This window comes from Colossoma macropomum, unplaced genomic scaffold, assembly GCF_904425465.1.
Source record: "Colossoma macropomum unplaced genomic scaffold, Colossoma_macropomum, whole genome shotgun sequence".
In the NCBI taxonomy this organism is placed as follows: Eukaryota; Metazoa; Chordata; class Actinopteri; order Characiformes; family Serrasalmidae; genus Colossoma; species Colossoma macropomum.
In genome coordinates this window covers 9,902,398-9,921,083 of record NW_023494807.1, presented here as the reverse complement: position 1 = coordinate 9,921,083, position 18,686 = coordinate 9,902,398, and the positions used below count along the sequence as shown (strand labels likewise).

General features: G+C 40.9%; 1 protein-coding gene across 5 annotated transcripts in view; it reads right to left on the bottom strand.

The window, feature by feature from the left end:
- The window catches only part of dock10 (dedicator of cytokinesis 10), a 192,414-nt gene that overhangs the window by 114,462 nt on the left and 59,266 nt on the right, over positions 1–18,686 (bottom strand). For 4 of the 5 annotated variants that reach the window (XM_036555807.1, XM_036555812.1, XM_036555808.1 and 1 more), the window contains exon 1: positions 10,215–10,379. The exons of the other annotated variant lie outside the window; for it this stretch is intronic. In XM_036555807.1, the coding sequence (XP_036411700.1) occupies positions 10,215–10,379 (165 nt within the window). Of the gene's footprint in view, positions 1–10,214; positions 10,380–18,686 lie in introns of those variants that run through there. 5 annotated transcript variants of the gene reach the window in all.

The window sequence follows — 18,686 nt, the reverse complement described above, 5'->3', positions numbered from 1 at the left end:
GGAGGAGAGAGAGGAAAAATAAACAAACAAAATAACAGAAACAAACAAAATAAAGAAACAAAATTAAAAATGTAAAAAGAACAATGAAATAAACTGAAATGTCAATAAAATACAGGAGAAAAGAAAAACAATACAATATTATAAAGTAATTAGTTTACACAAACTGCCACAGGCTCCAGGTTTTCACAGCTTTCGTATTACAGATAAGGTAGAGATCAGATAAGGGTTTCAAATAATATTCCACATCTTTGATAAAGTAACAAAATAGGGGTCTGAATTGGCAGATATGTGTAAATGTATGTGTAGGGTTTTTCATGATGTCACAAAAGACTATTATTGTCTTATTTTCATTATTTTAGTTATTCCATTATTTTTTCCCATTTATTTATTTGTTTATTTATTATTACTATTCATATTCTTGTTTTGTTTGTGATCATGTTATTATTTCAGTCATTTTAATTAATTTTAGTTTCCTTGTTTTATTTATCTTCTTTTGATTTTATAAACTTTTACATTTTTGTTACGTTTAAATTATTGTTTTATATTTTCTACAGTTTTTTATGTATTTTTATTATTAATGTTTTTTTTATACTTACCTGATTTGAGTCATTTTTATTATGAAATTTGCTTTAATTATTTGTTATGTTCTTACAATTATCTATCCCTTTTTCCTGTATCAACTCAGCAACACTGTAAATGGGGGTCACCCTCAATGTTCTCTGAGGCTAAATAAAGGGCGACTGATTGATTGAAAATGATTTCAAAAGGGGCCTGGAAAGTGAACGGCGTGTTTTGAAATGCTAACAATGTTTACACACTACATCAAAGTCTTTTTGATATATCATGGTGGTAAGGCACCCAAACAATGGTGAAAATGTGTCACAGCCAAACCTATTACTCCATTAATCATCACAATAATCCATACATTGCTTGATTATTAATGTAATCCATAGTGACCACCCTAAATCGCGGTATTCAATCCATCTGAAGTCTTTTATGATCTCCACTCTGTTTACAGGCGTTTCCGTTCAGTCTTACAAATCACAAATCTTAATACCGAAACAGGCTATTAACGATGCTAATGAGTTACTGTAGGAGGCCAAAAGCCCAAAATATCCCTAACGAGCACTTTCACAATCCGTCCTCCTACACGAACCCTCCGCCTGTTCTCTTTCTTCTTTAAATCCCTCCGTTCCTCTCTCTCCACTCTAATTCTAGCTTTTACCCTCTTCCTGTTCATCAGCTCGCATCTACACGTTTCCCTCCTTTTCTTTCCTCCCCTCGGTCCTGCCCTCCCTCCGCGCAGGGGGGGGGGCGATCTCACTAATTATGTCTGCAAACTACAGCTGCGCAAGATCAAAATAGAAGCTGAGGGGTGCGTGATTAACGCCCGCACTCGTCACTCACTGACGGAGAGAGAGAGAGATGCTGCTAAGGACATCTAATCCCTAGAGCAGCCCAGAGCTCTACTGTTTAACCCTTAGACGTTAGTTACACTAGAACCACCAAAAAAGTGTAATCAGCCACTTTAAGGTCACTCACTGCTGACTGCTTGTATAATCTCCATAGAAAAGAACTGACCAATAGCACAGAGCAGCCACACATGAGCCTAAGGTCAGCATGTCCAATGACAAGCATGGGCTGTGGAGCAGTGGAGCTGTGTTCTCTGGAGTGATGGAGCTCCACCAATACCTTTGGGATGAGTTGGAGTGATCCAGATCTGACCATCCAACATCCGTACCTGACCTCACTAATGCTCAATCAGACCCTCACAGCAATGGTCCAGCATCTAGTGTAAAGCCTTCCCAGAAGAGTAGAGGCTGTTACTGCAGCACAAACTTACTATTAATACCCTTCATTTCACTTCGGGTGTCTACAGATTTCTGAAGATACAGTGTATTACTCTCGTTTTGCTATACAAATGTAATTACGTCATTACATATTTAACAACTAGAGTTACACAACAAATTACATTTAGATGCAGTTTGCTTTCTGTATTGACAGACATTCCTGATGTTTTCCGTTTAGACATCAGTGAATGGGGCTGTGACAGCAAGTGACTTTGAGATTAAATTATCTGAACTATTGAGAAATATTATTATCTTTATTATGTAAAAACACAGATTCAATATTCAGGCTGTTTAGGACAGTTCAATTTTTTCACCAGAGGGGGCGACAAAGCTTTAGTTACAAAAACTGAAAAAATTTGCCATGTTCATACATACACTCTGCTGTGTGTGTCAATAAAGTAAAACCATGACCGGAGTTTCAAATGATGGATCAGGACACTAATGCGTCGTTTACTAGTGATGGAACAATACATTTCTATATATATAAATACAATAGTTAGTTATAAGCTGATTGGTTGAGAAGCGTTCTAACGTTCTTATGGCAGAATAACAGCACAGTTTTTTCCCCAAACACTGTATCGCTCCACTGAGACGCTGTTGGTAAGTGACGACTTTGACAGCTGTAGGAGACGCTCAAGCCATTTGAACGATTTTACTTCTTACTTTACGCACAAACAGAAAATGGACACTTTTAAGAGCACATTTGAGCGACAGCCGATTTGGTCAGACTCTGAAGATGAGACTACACTAAATTCCCAAACTGTCATCACCACTGAGCAGCTTTTCAGTCAGCAGCTGTGACAGAAGAACAGCTAAACAACCTGGAATCAGCCAGAAATGATCCCAACACCATTCGCCAAACAAGATGGGCTGTAAGATGCTTTACAGACTGGCTGGAACAAAACAACATTAATATTGATCTGGCAAAAAATGACAAAACTGAGCTAAACCTGATATTGCTGTAGTTTTCTGGCTCGGTCTGATTTGGTCAGACTCTGAAGATCAGACTACACATTTGGCGAATGGTATTGTGTTCATTTCTGGCTGATTCCAGGTTGTTTAGCTGTTCTTCTGTCACAGCTGCCGACTGAAAAGCTGCTCAGTGGTGATGACAGTTTCAGAATTTAGTGTAAGGAGCTGGAGAACGAACTGCCGGCTGTGCAGCGAGTGAGCGGAGTTCATTACTGTGATGTAGCAACAAGCTGCTTGTTAAGGAACTATAATTTGGCAGAAGGAACTGCGAACATTAAAACATATTAAATGCTGCGTTCACGACCCAGTTTATTATTTATTTAACTGTTGTATAAAAGCAATAGAACAATCGAGGTCGTCACAGCCGTAATGTTATTTTGCGATAACAGACTCCCTCTCGTGTTAAAACATATATATGTATATATATTTGCCTACACAAGTGGTTCCAGCTTTGTCGAGAAGGGAAAATCATGACAAATATGTCAAGGATATCTTACCTTCACAGAAAAAAACTGTACACACAACAACAGTAACACACACACATTTTTTAAGCCACTTAACCTTCTGGGTCACAGGGGGTGCTGGAGCCTATCCCAGTGGTCATTAGGCAGAAGTCAGGAAACACCCTGGACAGGTCGCCAGTCCATCGCAGGGCAGAGAGACAGACATATACATTCACATGCATTCACACCGAGGGGCAATTTAGCATCTTCATTCACCCTGACTGCATATCTTTGGACTGTGGGAGGAAACCGGAGGACCCGGAGGAAACCCACACAGACACAGGGAGAACATACAAACTCCATACAGAAAGGATCCTGGGTGCCCAGCCGGGAATCAAACCCAGGCCCTTCTTGCTTCCTCTGTTTACAAACAGAAGCGTGGTATAGGATTGAACGTTTACAATCCTTTCCCACTTGTTTTAATGAACTAAATAATTCATATCAAATTTCAGCATGAGTTTGGTATCATTTGGTTCAACAACCTTATCATTTAAACAGTGCAAATTAAACTGTGTGGTTCTTCACTGCAGTGGCACACAGACACACACCAGCTCCAGACTGCAGAACTGAGAAGAACCATCTGCTCTCCATCACTCATAATCTACTGCAAAGATCACCAGAGTAGAGAGAGAGAGAGATAAGGACAGAGAGAGAGAGAGAGAGCGAGAGAGGGAGAGAGCGAGAGAGGGAGAGAGAGAGAGAGAGAGAGAGAGAGAGAGAGAGAGAGAGAGAGAGACAAAAGGACAGAAAGACAGAGAGTCAGAGAGAGAGAGAGAGAGAGAGAGAGAGAGAGATAAGGGAAGAGAGAGATGAATGATATGGGGATGGTGAGCATATGGAGCTGACACTGCTCTGTGGTGTCAGTGTCGGTGACGGTTTGGAATGTCTGAGAGAAGTCTGTCCGAGCTTCACACACACACACACACACACCACACGCTCACACACACACACACACACACAAACACACACACACACACGCACAGACAGAGAACTAGCAAAGCTATCACTATCACATCACTATCAGCAGCAGACTTAGGATGGTAACTACAAAATAATCCTGGGTTTCCTCGAGGAGCTCACTGGCGAAGGGCCAGCTTGGTAGATACAATTTCCAAATGTGCTACATCCTTCAATGAGTGCATTTACATGCACTCAATAATTCAATCATAATCAGATTTCTGCAGTTATCTGATAATTCAAATGGTCATGTAAACAGCGCAGGTCTAGAAATCCGATTAAGACATCTGATAAAGAGGCTGGATTTTAGCTCAGTAATCAGATTTCTCAGTGCACATAAACTCTTACTCTGACTTCTTTCAGATTTCTCTGCCTGCGCAGACTGCTTTACCTGGAAATAAGCGAGCAGCGTCGCCGCAAGATGCAGCAAAGCACTTTTGGAGCAACACTGAAACCAAATACAAGCTTGACGAAATTAAGGATTTAAATATTCTTCATCTTCTAGACGATTTATGTCCATATTTTCAGGTAAAGTGGCTCGATGTAGCTACGTAAGCCAACAATTTCGCCCATATAGTGACACAAAACAATCACCTGTAACACTGGATTCACATAAACCCAACCAACACTGCAACATTATTCACTGTTAGGCCTGCGTCTGCTCAGGACAGGCACAAGGTTTACTCAATGAAGACGGCATAACTGATTCTCAGGTTCTAGAAGTGTGTATTAAAAATAAAACCTTAACCTTATGCCATTTGTTTTGTTATAGACAACAAGAAGCAGCGGTTCTGTCTATGAAGCAGGTTAAACGTAAACAAACTTTCTGACAGTTTCAGCTTCACAAAACCTAAAAAAAAACAGACGTGGTCAACAACTTTCTCTGTTAATCCAGGTTTAGATACTCAGGCTGTGTGAGTTTGCAAATGAAAGCATGATGTTTATCACGAACAGACAAGTGTGTGAAACACGAGGAGCCACAAAAGATAGAAAAATAAATCATGTGACCTCAACATGCAGAAAGTGAAGCATTTATGATGATAAACAAGCAACATTGTCACCACAGCCACCAGGAGTAGATCACCCTAAGCTTAAAGTTAGCTGGGTAAGTGAGACATGCCGCATTGTGAGACAGAGTCCTGAATGCTGAGAAGGTTATCTGTAATTTAAATTGGAATATTTTAGAACCCCAAATGAGCTTTTAATCATCAGCAATACAGAAATTAGCCAGTTAGAAGATGATATAGGCCCCAATCCCATTTCTTATTTTTACCCCTACCCCTTTTGTTTGAGTGTCACCTTGCCCCTTGGAAGTGAGTTACAAGGGATAGTGGTTGAAATCTTCCTCTATGAAATGGAACAACCCTCAAATAGAAAGAGCATTACTCTGCTCTGTAGGCGACTCTGCCCGTCTTCAGTGATAGCAGAGGAGGGTAAAGTTCAGCTCCTCACTGCTGGAATTTAGTTACATTTAGGGCATCATATGTTTACAAAGAGGGGACAATTATTTATTATCACCCACCCCTAATTCTTCAGTGATATGAAGCTGAAGTCAGATTTTCTCCAGCTTCTTGTTCGAATTTTCCTGTTCCACCTTAAATGGTGCAGCAGTCACATTCTGGCACTTCAGGTATCAGAACTGCTGGACTATTTAAGGTGGAATGGTAATTTAGCTAGCTAGATACCAAGACATCAGCATACTATAAGTGATTTTTTATGCTTTTTATAAAGAAAAGGACCATAATACATTAAAACAATGTTTAAAAGATAATAAAGATAATACAATGGTTATTGTAATTTTTAACGGATAAAATTCTCACATTTGTGGGTTTCTTTGGTCTCTTGTTTAGCCATCTTGCCAGTTTTCCTTTTTTCTCATAACACTCTGTTCGGAGTCTCTGAAAAACCTCCGTTTGGAGGGCCGTGTAGCCCAAACACTTCACCCCATCCCTCTATCTCAACAAAAATCAGGACTCCCTACTCCTAGGCCTGAATGCGCAAAACAGAAGGCTAAGGGCTAAGTGGTAGGGGCGAGGGGTGCAATGGGATTGGGCCATAATTTAGACAGCTTGCAGTAGTCATTGTTATTAGTTAGCTTCTGATTTTACATCACATCAAAAATCCTGCTTAGGGCCCCTAAAAGGCTACAGCTGGCCCTGCACAATAGCATACATGCACTGAATTTCACTGTTTTGATGGCATTTAAATGAGGTAAACTAGGTTAAAGTACAGCACAGTGGAGAGCAACATAGTCACGCCTTCATTATATTTCAAAGTGGATTGTATTCAATTCTGACATGAATTCAGCCTTTTTAAAATGCAAATCCTCATGTAGTTGAATTTACTCATTAGCAGGACTGTCCAGATATTTCTGAACCTTTGCATCATGGTATCATGTTCTGAAAAGCTGCTTTGCCTGCTGTGAGTTTGACAGACAGCCGTGTCAAACGCTAGTGATACTAACAAGACCATCCAGGTCTGCAGCGCTGTTACTACTACTGAAACATCTAACCACATGAATCCAACCCAAATTCAGCTATCAGAGTGACGACTGCAGTGGGCTGAAACCGAAAGAGCTTCTCATCTCATGACACCACGGAGGTGTTGAGATGCACTGCTGATACTTCTCGTTCCAGGCCGTCCCACAATTCTCTCCTCACAGCTTTGATCACTAAAATACGAAGAACAAACCACGAGCAACCATGAGCTCTGATGTGAGATGTGGCATTAGTGAGGATGTGCATGTTTTTGTGTGTGGGTGTTTGTAAACTCAGACTGAGACATGGCTTTAGAGTTTTGATGCCCCCTCTGGCGCAAATGGATACTGCATAAAATAGCCACAGGGTGAGTTTTACAAAAACATGTAAAATGCCTCCAAACCTCGCCTTTAGCATGAGAATAACACAGGAAATGATAAACTGAAACCAAATGTACAGAGAATTCTGGGTAGCTCCACCCCCAGTGCTACAACATTTATTATTTAAAGGGTCCATCACTGAAAACGGAATTTTTCCATTTAATTAAAGGATCAATAAATAAAGGATAATAAAAGGATTTGATGTAGTATGTAAACATTTTTACAGTTTCAAAACATTCACTGCTTCAAAAACTGTTTAGATTTCACTGTTTTAGTGATGTCACAAAAAGCATCACATTTACATATCTCCACCTATTCAGCCTACAGTATTGTAGCCACGCCCCCATGTTATGATGAAGTTATAAAGAGTGTTTCAGCCTGGACTGCTTCTTGAATGAGGGACTGTATCGATACCAGCAGCAAATAAGAAGAAAGCTTAATTATATACAGCTGTTCTTTGTTGCTACAGTAGCAAAGAAACTGAAAACTCTTCTATTGATATACTCCTAATACCAATATCAGAGTGGAAAAAATGATTGATCAATAATGTGCAGTGATTAAAATCTGTACAAATATGATTACAGTTGGAGGATCAGCAATAAAGCTTCCACAGTTACAGGCCTACAAACACACACACACACACACACACACACACACACAAACACACACACAAACACACACACAAACACACACTTTTACTGCCCAAACATGACTCTGGCCTTGTTCACCGTTATGGGAGAGAGATGAAAGTGAGGGAGAGAAGGACAGACAAATAGAGGAGGAGGGAAAGAGGAGGAGGAACATCCTGCCAAAAAGAGGGTCTTTCTTTCCCACTCGACTTCTCCAGTGCCGTTCTGGAATGTTCTGTATACGAGAAGAACCCAAAAGATCTGAGCCGTCGTTTAGTGGCAGAAACAGGACTGACTGCTCAGTTTCCTGAAATCACATATTTTAGGAAATGATAGACGGACAGAGACGCAATGAGGGAAGTAGATATAAGATAAAGATCAAACCGCCTCCTGGCAGCCTGCCAACACACACTTTAGCAGAAGCGTCCAGTTTGTTGCTGTTTCACAGCGCATGCTTGAAAAAGATGGTTCTTCAAGGGTTCTTTAGTAAAGACAATGTCTCTGTATAGAACCATGAACACTCAAAGAACCATTTGCATCCACTGCCACAGAATCTTATGTCACCATAACAGCGCATTTTATCACAGATCAGTGACGGTTAGCGTCTCATAAGCAGTGAATGAGGGTCTTCCAGTTGACTTGCCCCATGGATTCCATTTATTTTATTAATAAAAGATATTGGAGTTACATTGATTATGGATCATTAGAAGTACTATGCTTTAAAAGTACCAAGTCATCACACAGTGAGAAAAAAGAAATCCTGTATAGAAAAAAGATGCATCATGATGCATTGATAATTGCTGTATAATTGCATCCCTGCCCTCTGAATTGTAATTAAATCGAGGGAGGTGCCTAGAGATTCCCACCCCTAATACCGATATGATTTCGATATGATTCCGAAATCACTGATCATCAGGAATAAACAGAACATTATTAATATGCTTAAAAGAGCTTAAAGAGTTAATAATGACAGAGAAAAAGTGACCCATATGTGTGAATCATGACTCAACCAGCATGTAATGCAGAGACACAGCATGACTCACACAAACACACACACATACACACGTGTGTTGATGCCAGAGCAGCAGCTCATTCACGAAACACACAAACACACATACTGCATTTTTCCCACAGACCCCCACATTCCCACACACTGACTCCCTCCCACCATCCCCTTTCCTTCTCTCCCTCTCTTCTCTTTTTCTTTTTCCTTTCTCTCTGTCTCCTCTTCCTCTGTCCTCTCGCTCTTGTTCTCAGTCTCTCCCTCACCCTCATTCCTTCTCTCTCCATCATCCCTTCTTTCCCTCGCTCTTTCTCTTGTTCTCTTTCTACTTCTGTCTCATTCTTTCTCTTTCTTTCCTCCTCTTTTTTCTCTCTGTCTCTTTCTATCTCTCTTTCTTTCTCGTTTTCCTTTCTCTCTCTTCTCCCTCTGTTCTCACTCTCTCCTTCACCCTCGTTCCTTCTCTTATTCTCTTTCTCTCTCTCTTCCCTCACTTGTTCTCTCTCTCTGTTTTTTTCTCCTCTCTTGTTCTCTGTTTTTTCTCCTTTCTTGTTCTCTCTCTCTTTCGTTCTTTCTCCTTTTCTTGTCTCCTCTCTTTTTTCTCTTTCGTTTTCTCTCTCTCGCTCATTCTTTTTCTCTCTCCTCTCTCGTTTTCTCTCTTTTTTCTTCTCCATCATCTTTCCCTTTCCCTCGTTCTTTCTCTTGTTCTTTTTCTACTGTCCTCTCTCGTTCTTTCTTTTTCCTCCCTACTCTCTTTTTTATGTCTCTCTTGTTCTCTCTCTTTCTTCCCTCCTCTCTCTTTTTTCTCTCTTGTTTTCTCTCTCTCGCTTATCCTCTTTCTCTCTCCTCTCTCATTTTCTTTCTCTTTCTCTTCTCTCTCTTGTACTCCATCATCTTTTCCTCTGTCTCATTCTTTCTCTTTTCTTCCTTCCTCTCTTTTTTTTCTTCTCTCTCTCTCTCTCTCTCTCTCTCTCTTTCCCAGCTGTGTCAGAAGCAGCTCTAAGTGCTGGATATGCATTCCTCTCTCCCAACAATGCCTGAACTAGTGCAGCGACAGCCGACACACAACCCCATGTTACACACTTACCAAAGACAGCATGTTTATCCACAGTTGCTGTTATCCTACACCTTTCATTTTTACTTTATAAATTACAGTATAACCTTAAAACTTAGCCTCCACAATGACAACCAGCACGTGCTGACAGAAACGCCCAGTTCCTGAGTCTGGTCACTGTGCAGCCCAACACATGAATAGTGAGAGACGGAGGAAAGAGATACGCCGCATCTGGTAGAAATTAATATTCCAGAAATCTGCTGACACGAAAAGTTCAAAAGACATGAAAACATATGAAAAGTTCAGCAGATTTGGGGTAAGTCCATGCCGCACCTCTGGCTAGCAGAACGAAACAGCGGAAGGAAGGAGAGAGGGAGGCAGAGTCTGGTTACCATGATGATGATGGTGCGAGGTCGGCTGTCCGCCTCCTCCCCGTCCTGCGGCGGCGGGACGTCCAGGGAGATCCGCTCTTGCCGGCGTGTGCGAGCGCGGGCGCAGCTCCCCCTCAGCAGCGAGCGCAGAGCCTGCAGCAGCACTACGCTGGCCGTGCAGCCCATGCCTGGAGCACACAGCCAGCCCCCCTCACCACAACCTCACCTGTAGGGCTGCAGCGATTTGTTGACAAGGTCGAGGATGATGGTTACGAAAAAAATTGGGATTTGGGATTTTATAGTCTTTGCATTGTTTACGTAAAAACAACAAGCACTCTGCAATGCTCTGTAATGTTCATATGATCAGTCTGACAGATTGTAATACACTACAGGAAGTGTAGGGGGCGATATGGCTTCTACTGTTTCATTTGAAAAGTGCTCTTCAAAGTTCATATGAATTGTACGATCTTTGTGATAGAATGCAATGCATTACAGGAAGTGTTGTTTTGTTGTTTTGATTGATCATAAACTAAGAAATCACTTGTACGAATGACAGGAGTGAAACTGAAGAAGATAAAACAGATTAGTCGATTAATCTAATAATAATCGATGGCGCTTTACAATGTACATATGACACATGGCCATTCTGACAGACTGCAATACATTACAGGAACTATAGGGGGAGATATAGCTTCTGTTTTTCGATACACCATAAAAAAGACTACTGAATCTTCGCTTGAAGCAGCAAAGAATAAGGAAACAAACAAGGTGCAAGACATTTGTCAATTTGAATTTTTGATAAGTTAAATGATTATAGAAATGATTAACGTTCTGATTAAGAATTAGGACTAATTGATTATGTTGTTTTTTGTATCGTAAACAAAAAAAAATCACTTTTCTTATCAATGACTGAAGAGGAATTGAAGAAAGTGTTAAAGATTAGTCGATTAATCGAATAATAGTCGACAGACTAATTAATTACAGAAATAACTGGCATTCTAAAAAAAAACAGCATTACACTACAAGAAGTGCCGGATGATGAACTTTGAAGTGGCGGCAAAGAGAAAAGAACTGAACAAGTCGTAGGAAATGAGTCGATTATTCGAATATTCGGTCGATTAATTGATTACAGAAATAACGGCAATCACGAAAAGTTGCAATACACAACAGGAAATGTGGCCGATGGATTCTGCACCATAAAAAAATCATTTAGAGTACAGATGACGAGAGAAGAATTGAACAAGGCATTACAGATTAATCTAAATAACAGGTGATAGATTCATCGATTGTAGAAATAATCAATAATCCTTAGTTGCAGCCCTACTTACCTGGAGCTCCAGACCCAGTGGCCCAGCTCTCAGGACGCACCCCAATGGAGAGCAGCCCAAGGTGGGTTAGGCGTCTGGGGTCCAGTCCTTGCCTGCACTGGGGGTCCTGGAGCTCCAGCTTTGGAACCTAACAACTACTCAGCTCAACTGGTGGTGTCCAGCATGAGGTTCAGAAGCCAGAAACGCTGGAATAACAGAGTCCTGTCATGAACTCTCCAGCGAAGATGGACAGCGTCAATCTTGAGTCTGGAATCCAGCGCCAAATTCCTAAAGAACCCTTCCTTCTCCAGGTCCCTCGGAGCTGCTAGAGCTTTAAGGCTTGAGTAAAAGCACTGTGGCTCCTTCAGACAGATGCGCACTCTCCCCCTCATGCATACAGACTGCCGGAGTGCAGTCGAGGAGGAGACACTGGCAGCCTTGTCTCGTGCAAATCTGCCTTCCCTGCAGCTGTGCACAACTGGATCGTCCAATCGCGGGCCACTCTCGTGGTCAGCTGACCAGAGCAAACAGCCAAAACACATGAAACATATACACGCAATTTGCTGCCCTGCAAACACCACTTTTCTTTACCTCTCCTTCTCCGACCGTCCGTAAACACTCACAAATGTTTAGAAGTGCTCGAGGACGCCTTGTTTCGGCCGGAAAAAATGAGAAACGGAGTCAAGGTCTGCTAGGGGAGACACTCTGTGAGCGTCTTGTGATCATTTTTACTGCCTAATTTCGACACGCTCCTTTGTCTTTCCCCTTTCCAGTGCGGCTCGGCCCCCCCCCGCTTACTGCAGCACGTCCTCAAAATGCGTAAGACCTTCCAAATCTCTCTCCCACACCTAAAAATAGACGTCCCACCGATGCAATAAACTTCAGTGCATCAGCACTATTCTATGCACAACACTTGCAAGGGTACAGAGGAGGGAAAGGAAAGAAAGAGCCAGCAGGGAAGTGGATATAACTTGGAATATGAGGCAAAGTGCTCTAACAGTGAATAACTGCAATTAGTCTGCTCCTGCAAGTAGAACGGCTGATGCTTTTACAGCCACGTATTCACAGTTATAAGTGATACAAATCAGAGCATGAGTGCTCTAATGGCTCGTGGAGAGATCTGCTCTGTATGGTGTGAGTGCACTTGACAAATCTCAGATGTATCCAACAAATGAACTGGGAGCACTCCGATGAAGCACAGTTCACAGAAGGTCACGCAGTCTATGTAAAGTTGAGACTTCAGTACAGGGGCATTATAATGCTCATTAAGCCTTACAGAGCCAGTAGCTGCTGATTAACTGGCTGCTCTTTACTTCTTTATTAAGCAATAATACATGAGAGAGACCTACACCCTGTTACATTGAAGACTGAGTGCTGTAGAGGACATCAGTATCTCACAGTATAGCATAACATAGACCTCGAGTGCATTATTGCGATTTTACCACTAATTATACCAATTATTGATTTTTATAATTAGATTTAGAGACAATTATGAAGAAAAAACGAATTAACAAGAACTTTTATTTACACTTTGCAAAGAAAAATAGCTCCAGTCTAGCGCTGCTGCAACTAACTGCTACTAAATGAAGCCTCGCATCCAAAAACAGTCAGGATGTCTACACTGAAAACGTCACGTCCGCTTATCTTGTTCGCTTGTTCGTTTTTCTGAACATTTTGTGTTTAATGTTGGTGTATGTAGAACCCCAACTGCATGTTTCATTATAAAGAGAGCAAAATTAGTCCTTTTTAACTGAGTTTAGTACAGCACAGTACACGAAATACTGGATAAAAATCATTGTGTTCACAGTTTTTGACAGCATTTTTAAAATGTAACACTACTGGTTCTTTTTTGCTGTTCCAACTAATCACATGTGTACAAAATAAGAAACATGACATCATGTATCATGAAAATGTATCACGATATTAGATTTTTGCCATATCATCCACGTCTAAAACAAATTAAGAACTAGAAGAACTTTTACATTTGTGCAACACTTTCAGGGCCTCCTGAGTGGTGCGACTGCCTAAGCGATGACCCTGTTGTCAGGAGATCGCAAGTCTGGTCTGGAGTCCAAGAGAGCACAACTGGCCTCGCTCTCTCTGGGTGGGTAGGGTGGCCTCGTCTCTCCCCCAATCACCTAGCACAAGGCTAGCCAGCACAGGCGTCTGTTAGCTGAGGTAACAGAACTGGCAGTTGGCGCTTTCCTGAGAGCACGATCAGCTGTCCAATGATCCTGCATTAGCGGCAGCTCGAAAAAATACATTCTTTTCTACTTGCTGACATTGAAGTCTCGAATATAAGCTAACACTGATTTATACTGATGTGCCGCGTCTAATTATTATTATGATTATTGCTATTAGTAGCAGCATTAGTAGTGGTACAAGTTAGGCCTGTCACAATCATGAAATTTAATCACACGATTGCCATGTAATTAATTGCGATTAACAGTTTAAGTGTATGTTTTGAGCACTGTACAGATTTAAGAACAAACCAAAAGTGCCCAAACTTGCTCATTAGCTATCAATACTTAGTAGTTTCTGATGACATAAACAGCTCAAGTAATTGACTCAAATAAACAAACAGTACTCACTGCTGCCCTCTATAGGTGTTGCAGCAGCAGCTCAAAGTTTGTTGTTGTTGTTGAAAACACACCTAGTGAACAGTCAAGTAAACAGTAATCGCAATCGGCTAAATTAATTATGATCACCTCAAATAACTGCGATTGGATGATTAGGTAATAATTATGACAGGCCTAGTAGTAGTAGCAGTAGTATGATAAAATAGATGACTGGCTGTCACAGGTGCATGAACAAATTTTATCAGCCAATCAGAATTTTTACCAGCCACTTTTTTGGTCAATAAATAGAATTTTCTATGATACTGCTGCTACTACTACTAGGCCTGTCACAATTTGTACTTAATCGTCCAATCGCAATGAATAAGTTTGTCAAATGACATTTATAATCATGAGGGTAGTTATTATCAACATTTGTGCATATTATTCATGTAGATGAAGCAACATTATGTCACAATTTTACCTTAAAATAAAAGCTTCAAAATCATTTTGATGCTACACCGACTTATAATAGTGAGAATGGCGTCTTTGTCATTGACACTCCGGGCCGGAACGTCTGCTATAGCGCTATGTAACTTTGGAGGAGCAAGAACTGTGTAACGCTTTACGGAACCACGGCAGTATCCGACTCCCCTTCGCGTCACACACAGAAATAACCGAAATCGTGAGTGTAATCTGTAGTGTTTATGTTCAAAGGGGATTTGGATTCTGTATCCTTCAGCTCATTAACAAATACACATGGGCTCTCAAAGTGTAACTGTATTTACAACAGTGGTGTAAATGTGAAACACACTCCTCAACTGTAAGGGGTGCCCAGGGGCAAAAAAATACCAATTCTCGCATAATGCTGCTTTAAAATGCATACTTAGAAAAAAAGTATGCACTTTTTTCCACTGCATTTTTACAGCTGGCCTCTCTTGGAGAAGACCACCTGGCTTGTAGCCCTCAGATAATTTGAGTTTGAGACCCCTGGGGCGCCATGACAGCTTGGTTAACCAAAACTGGACACAGGCTGTGCTGCTCTAAGCGAGAGAGAGAGAGAGAGAGAGAGAGAGAGAGAAAGAGAAAGAGAGAGAGGCAAAAAGCAAAGAGTGTGGTGGTAAGTTACTGCCATGTGTTTACAACTGCAGTGGAAAAGGGGTTTTAGCTGAGGGTCCGGAGCGTGCCTGTGTCTTTAATACAGAGCATAAAGTAGGAAAGTAGGGCACAGCCCACCAAATCTGGCAGCCCTGTGATTCAACACTGCATCTGAAACTCTAATTGCACTCAGAAACCTTTAAACTTCCAGCTCACTGTGACTGAGAGTCAGCCTACTTTCTGAAAACACCACTAAGAGCTTCTCAAGAAGCTGAATAAAGGAAATAACTAAATAACGCTAGTTTGGCCCTCTCCTGTTCAAAGAGGACGTTCTATTAAAAAGTGGTCTTCTATAAAACCAGTGGCTCCCTTGTTGGAGACTTCGCTGAAAACCAAAGCACGCTGGGTAATAATATTCCCCCGGCTTATTGACAACAAAACGCACTATAAGAAGCTACGAGAACATGAACCAAAGTTGCCTTTAAAAGCTTTCTTCCTGTGTTTGACAAAGTCCTCAAGTCACCTTACAGTCATTCCTTCATCTCCACAGTCTGCTGGGTGTGTTCTAAATGCTGCCTTACACTATGTTCACTACAACAGCCCCATCAATACGAGTGGTTTTAGATGCAGCTGATGTGTGCAGGTATCCCGCCGTGCTGACTTTGCTGAATGTGGTTAGGGTCCGTGCCAGGCGCTGGGGTGCCGGACTGGCTGTCCTGTTGTCTGACTGATTCGAGCTGTCAGGAGTTCTGTAGTAGAATAAGAGACAGACTATGAGATGCCCCTCTATTTGCTGCTTTGTTGGTTGTAAATGGGGGGTTTCTAATTTTCCTTGGATTCTATTACTCTCTCTCATGTATTCCATGGCAAAATATATTCAGAATAATTGCAAGATCAGTCAGAACAATCTGGCTGACCACCCAACCGACTTTGTCTGTCTTTAAACAACCTAAAACGAATCCATTGATTTTACTCTCCTATATTCAACATTTAATACCAAAATAATGTGAGTGTTGCAGAAATCAGTGGCGGGTTCCCCTCTTTACTGGGATGCCACTTGAGCAGAATTATTATTATTCTTTTCCAGGTTTTTCACCTTCCTTTAGTGGGTTGTGTAGCTTTTTATGCACATCAACGAAGTCCCAAAGCTCAACGTTCCCTCCAGAGGGAGAAACTCTCTCCCACATAGTCCACTTTTCTCAGCTGCCTCAAACGCCTCGTTGGAATTCCAGCCCTTTTCCTTTGTTACAAGATGACATCGTCTCGTAACACAGTCCTTACTGCCTGCCTACCAGTGAACTCGACAGGCCCTTCACACAGTGCACAGCGGCTACTGGTGGAGGAAGAATGTGTTCAGTGTTGTAGACGCTGACCCTGAAATCGTGAAAGCGTTCTGCAGAATGTGCTGTAGACGGTTTTATATAGAACCTTTTTGAATAGGATTCTATATAGCACCCAAAAGCATTCTTCTGCTGTTACAATGTTATACTTGTAACAATAAAAGAACCATTTTTGGTGCTATATAGAGCCCATTTCAAAACGGTTCTATATAAAACCATCTACAGCACATTCTCTGTCAATCTGAAGAACCTTTCATGATGCAAAGAACCCTTTAATCATGCACAGGGTGTTCAGGGTCCTTCATAGATCCCTTTTCTTTACTAAAGAACCCTTGAAGAACCATCTTTTTGTTCATTCTCTGCTACTGAGGAATCATGAAATTCTTTACATAGTATAGTATGCTATAAATACTTTTATAGTACAGTATATTATAAATATATTATAAATACTTTATTGATTTTTATTGATCAATATCTATCCATCTATCACATATGTTCCCTTACTTGTTCTAACCACCATCACTAACTCCCACACATTGCTAAAAGAAATGTATAGATCCATGTGAGAACGACCGTCTTGAACATACAATGAAATGTTTGCACTCTTTGCTCTATCCGTTTATAGCACAGTGCAAAAGTCAGTATTGAATCATTTAATCATTTCATTTCCAACCAGAAAGGAGATGGTTCAGAGGAGATTAGTTGTAAGATAATCCACTCGCATAAGGAAGGAGAAAGTGAAAGGAAAATAATTAGAGTTTTCAAAACTGAGTGTAAAAATGATTAAAAGATTACTAAAAGACAATATGAGCATCCTAACAATTTTGTACTTTGGGATTACTTGGATTTTGAGAAACAGAAAGTAAAATCAACTTTTAAGACTGAACTTTGGAGGAAAATATTCCTGCAGATTTCTTTGAGAATCTGAAAGTGAGTCTCCTGAAAAGAATGGAAACTGTAAGTGAAAGTGACTGAGTAATATTATTAATATATGACAGTCTCTGACATCTGCACAGCACTGTATATCAACTTCTAGCTCTGCAGAAGTGCTGCATCTTCTAAGACCACTTCTTAACACTGTTACTTTTGATTTTACAGTCATTTACTGATTTGAAAAATAACTGCTCCTTATAAAATAATCACTAATTAAATGTCTTTTGCTGGTAGGGTTCCTGAAGTGTGCTTAACTAATAAGTGACGGACAGAGCTCAATTAAGAGATGTATTAGATTAGAAATTTGATTTTTTTTGTCATTTATTGTAGTTTTTTAGTCCTCTTACAATCCAAAGCCATCAAAGAGAGAAAATAACATTCATAGACATGCACATACACGTCATCATCCATTCCAGGCCTCTTTGATCTTTTTCCTCCCCTCACACAGTCAGGGCTTTTCCCTGTTTGGGGGAATTTAAATGTCAAACAGTCGTGCCAAAACAACAGCAGGCTCCAGAGCATACGCTGAAAGATCTCTGCACGCACCGCCTGTGCAGAGAAGAGGGCTAAATTCCATTATACTGCAGATTACCAGCGTGGGAAAAAAGGGATTTGGAGAGTGGCTAATCCTATTAGCACTGCAAAGCTAAAGCACACCCTGAGTTTAATTGCTGTTTTAAGCACCAGGCGGGGGGGCGTCACTGTGATATAGAATGTAAGGCAGCAGATCAGGATCAGGAACATGGTTTAGGGTTTAGCTTTAAAGCAATATTGGAGAAAATACAGGTTTTAAGGTGGCTGCTGCTGTTTTGGCTATGGACCTCTGACGTGGTAGTGGGTATATGGTTGACCAGTTGAGTACTGCCATAGCTGTTATACTGCTACACCACAAATAAGCGCAGATAAAGCAATGCAAACAGTGCAAACCATGCTGGTGTCACCCATTTAGCTGAACAGCTACGTCAGGGATGTTTCAGTCACATTTCAAATAAGGAATCAGTGCAGGGTTGAGTGATATCGACCTAGCTGGCTTATGACGATGTCTACATTGCGATGGACGATGACAATGGGGGTGGGATATTTCACATTTTAGCCCATTCACAGAAATATTCGGAAGTTCTGTTGTTACCATTTTCAAAGAAAGTGTACTTATTTTTTCAGTTATTATTTTGTCTATTTAAGTGTACCTGAGGCATTTCTGGGACAACGTGCCATTTGTGGTTGTCAGTACAGCCAAGTGAAGATGAAATAATGGCAAGA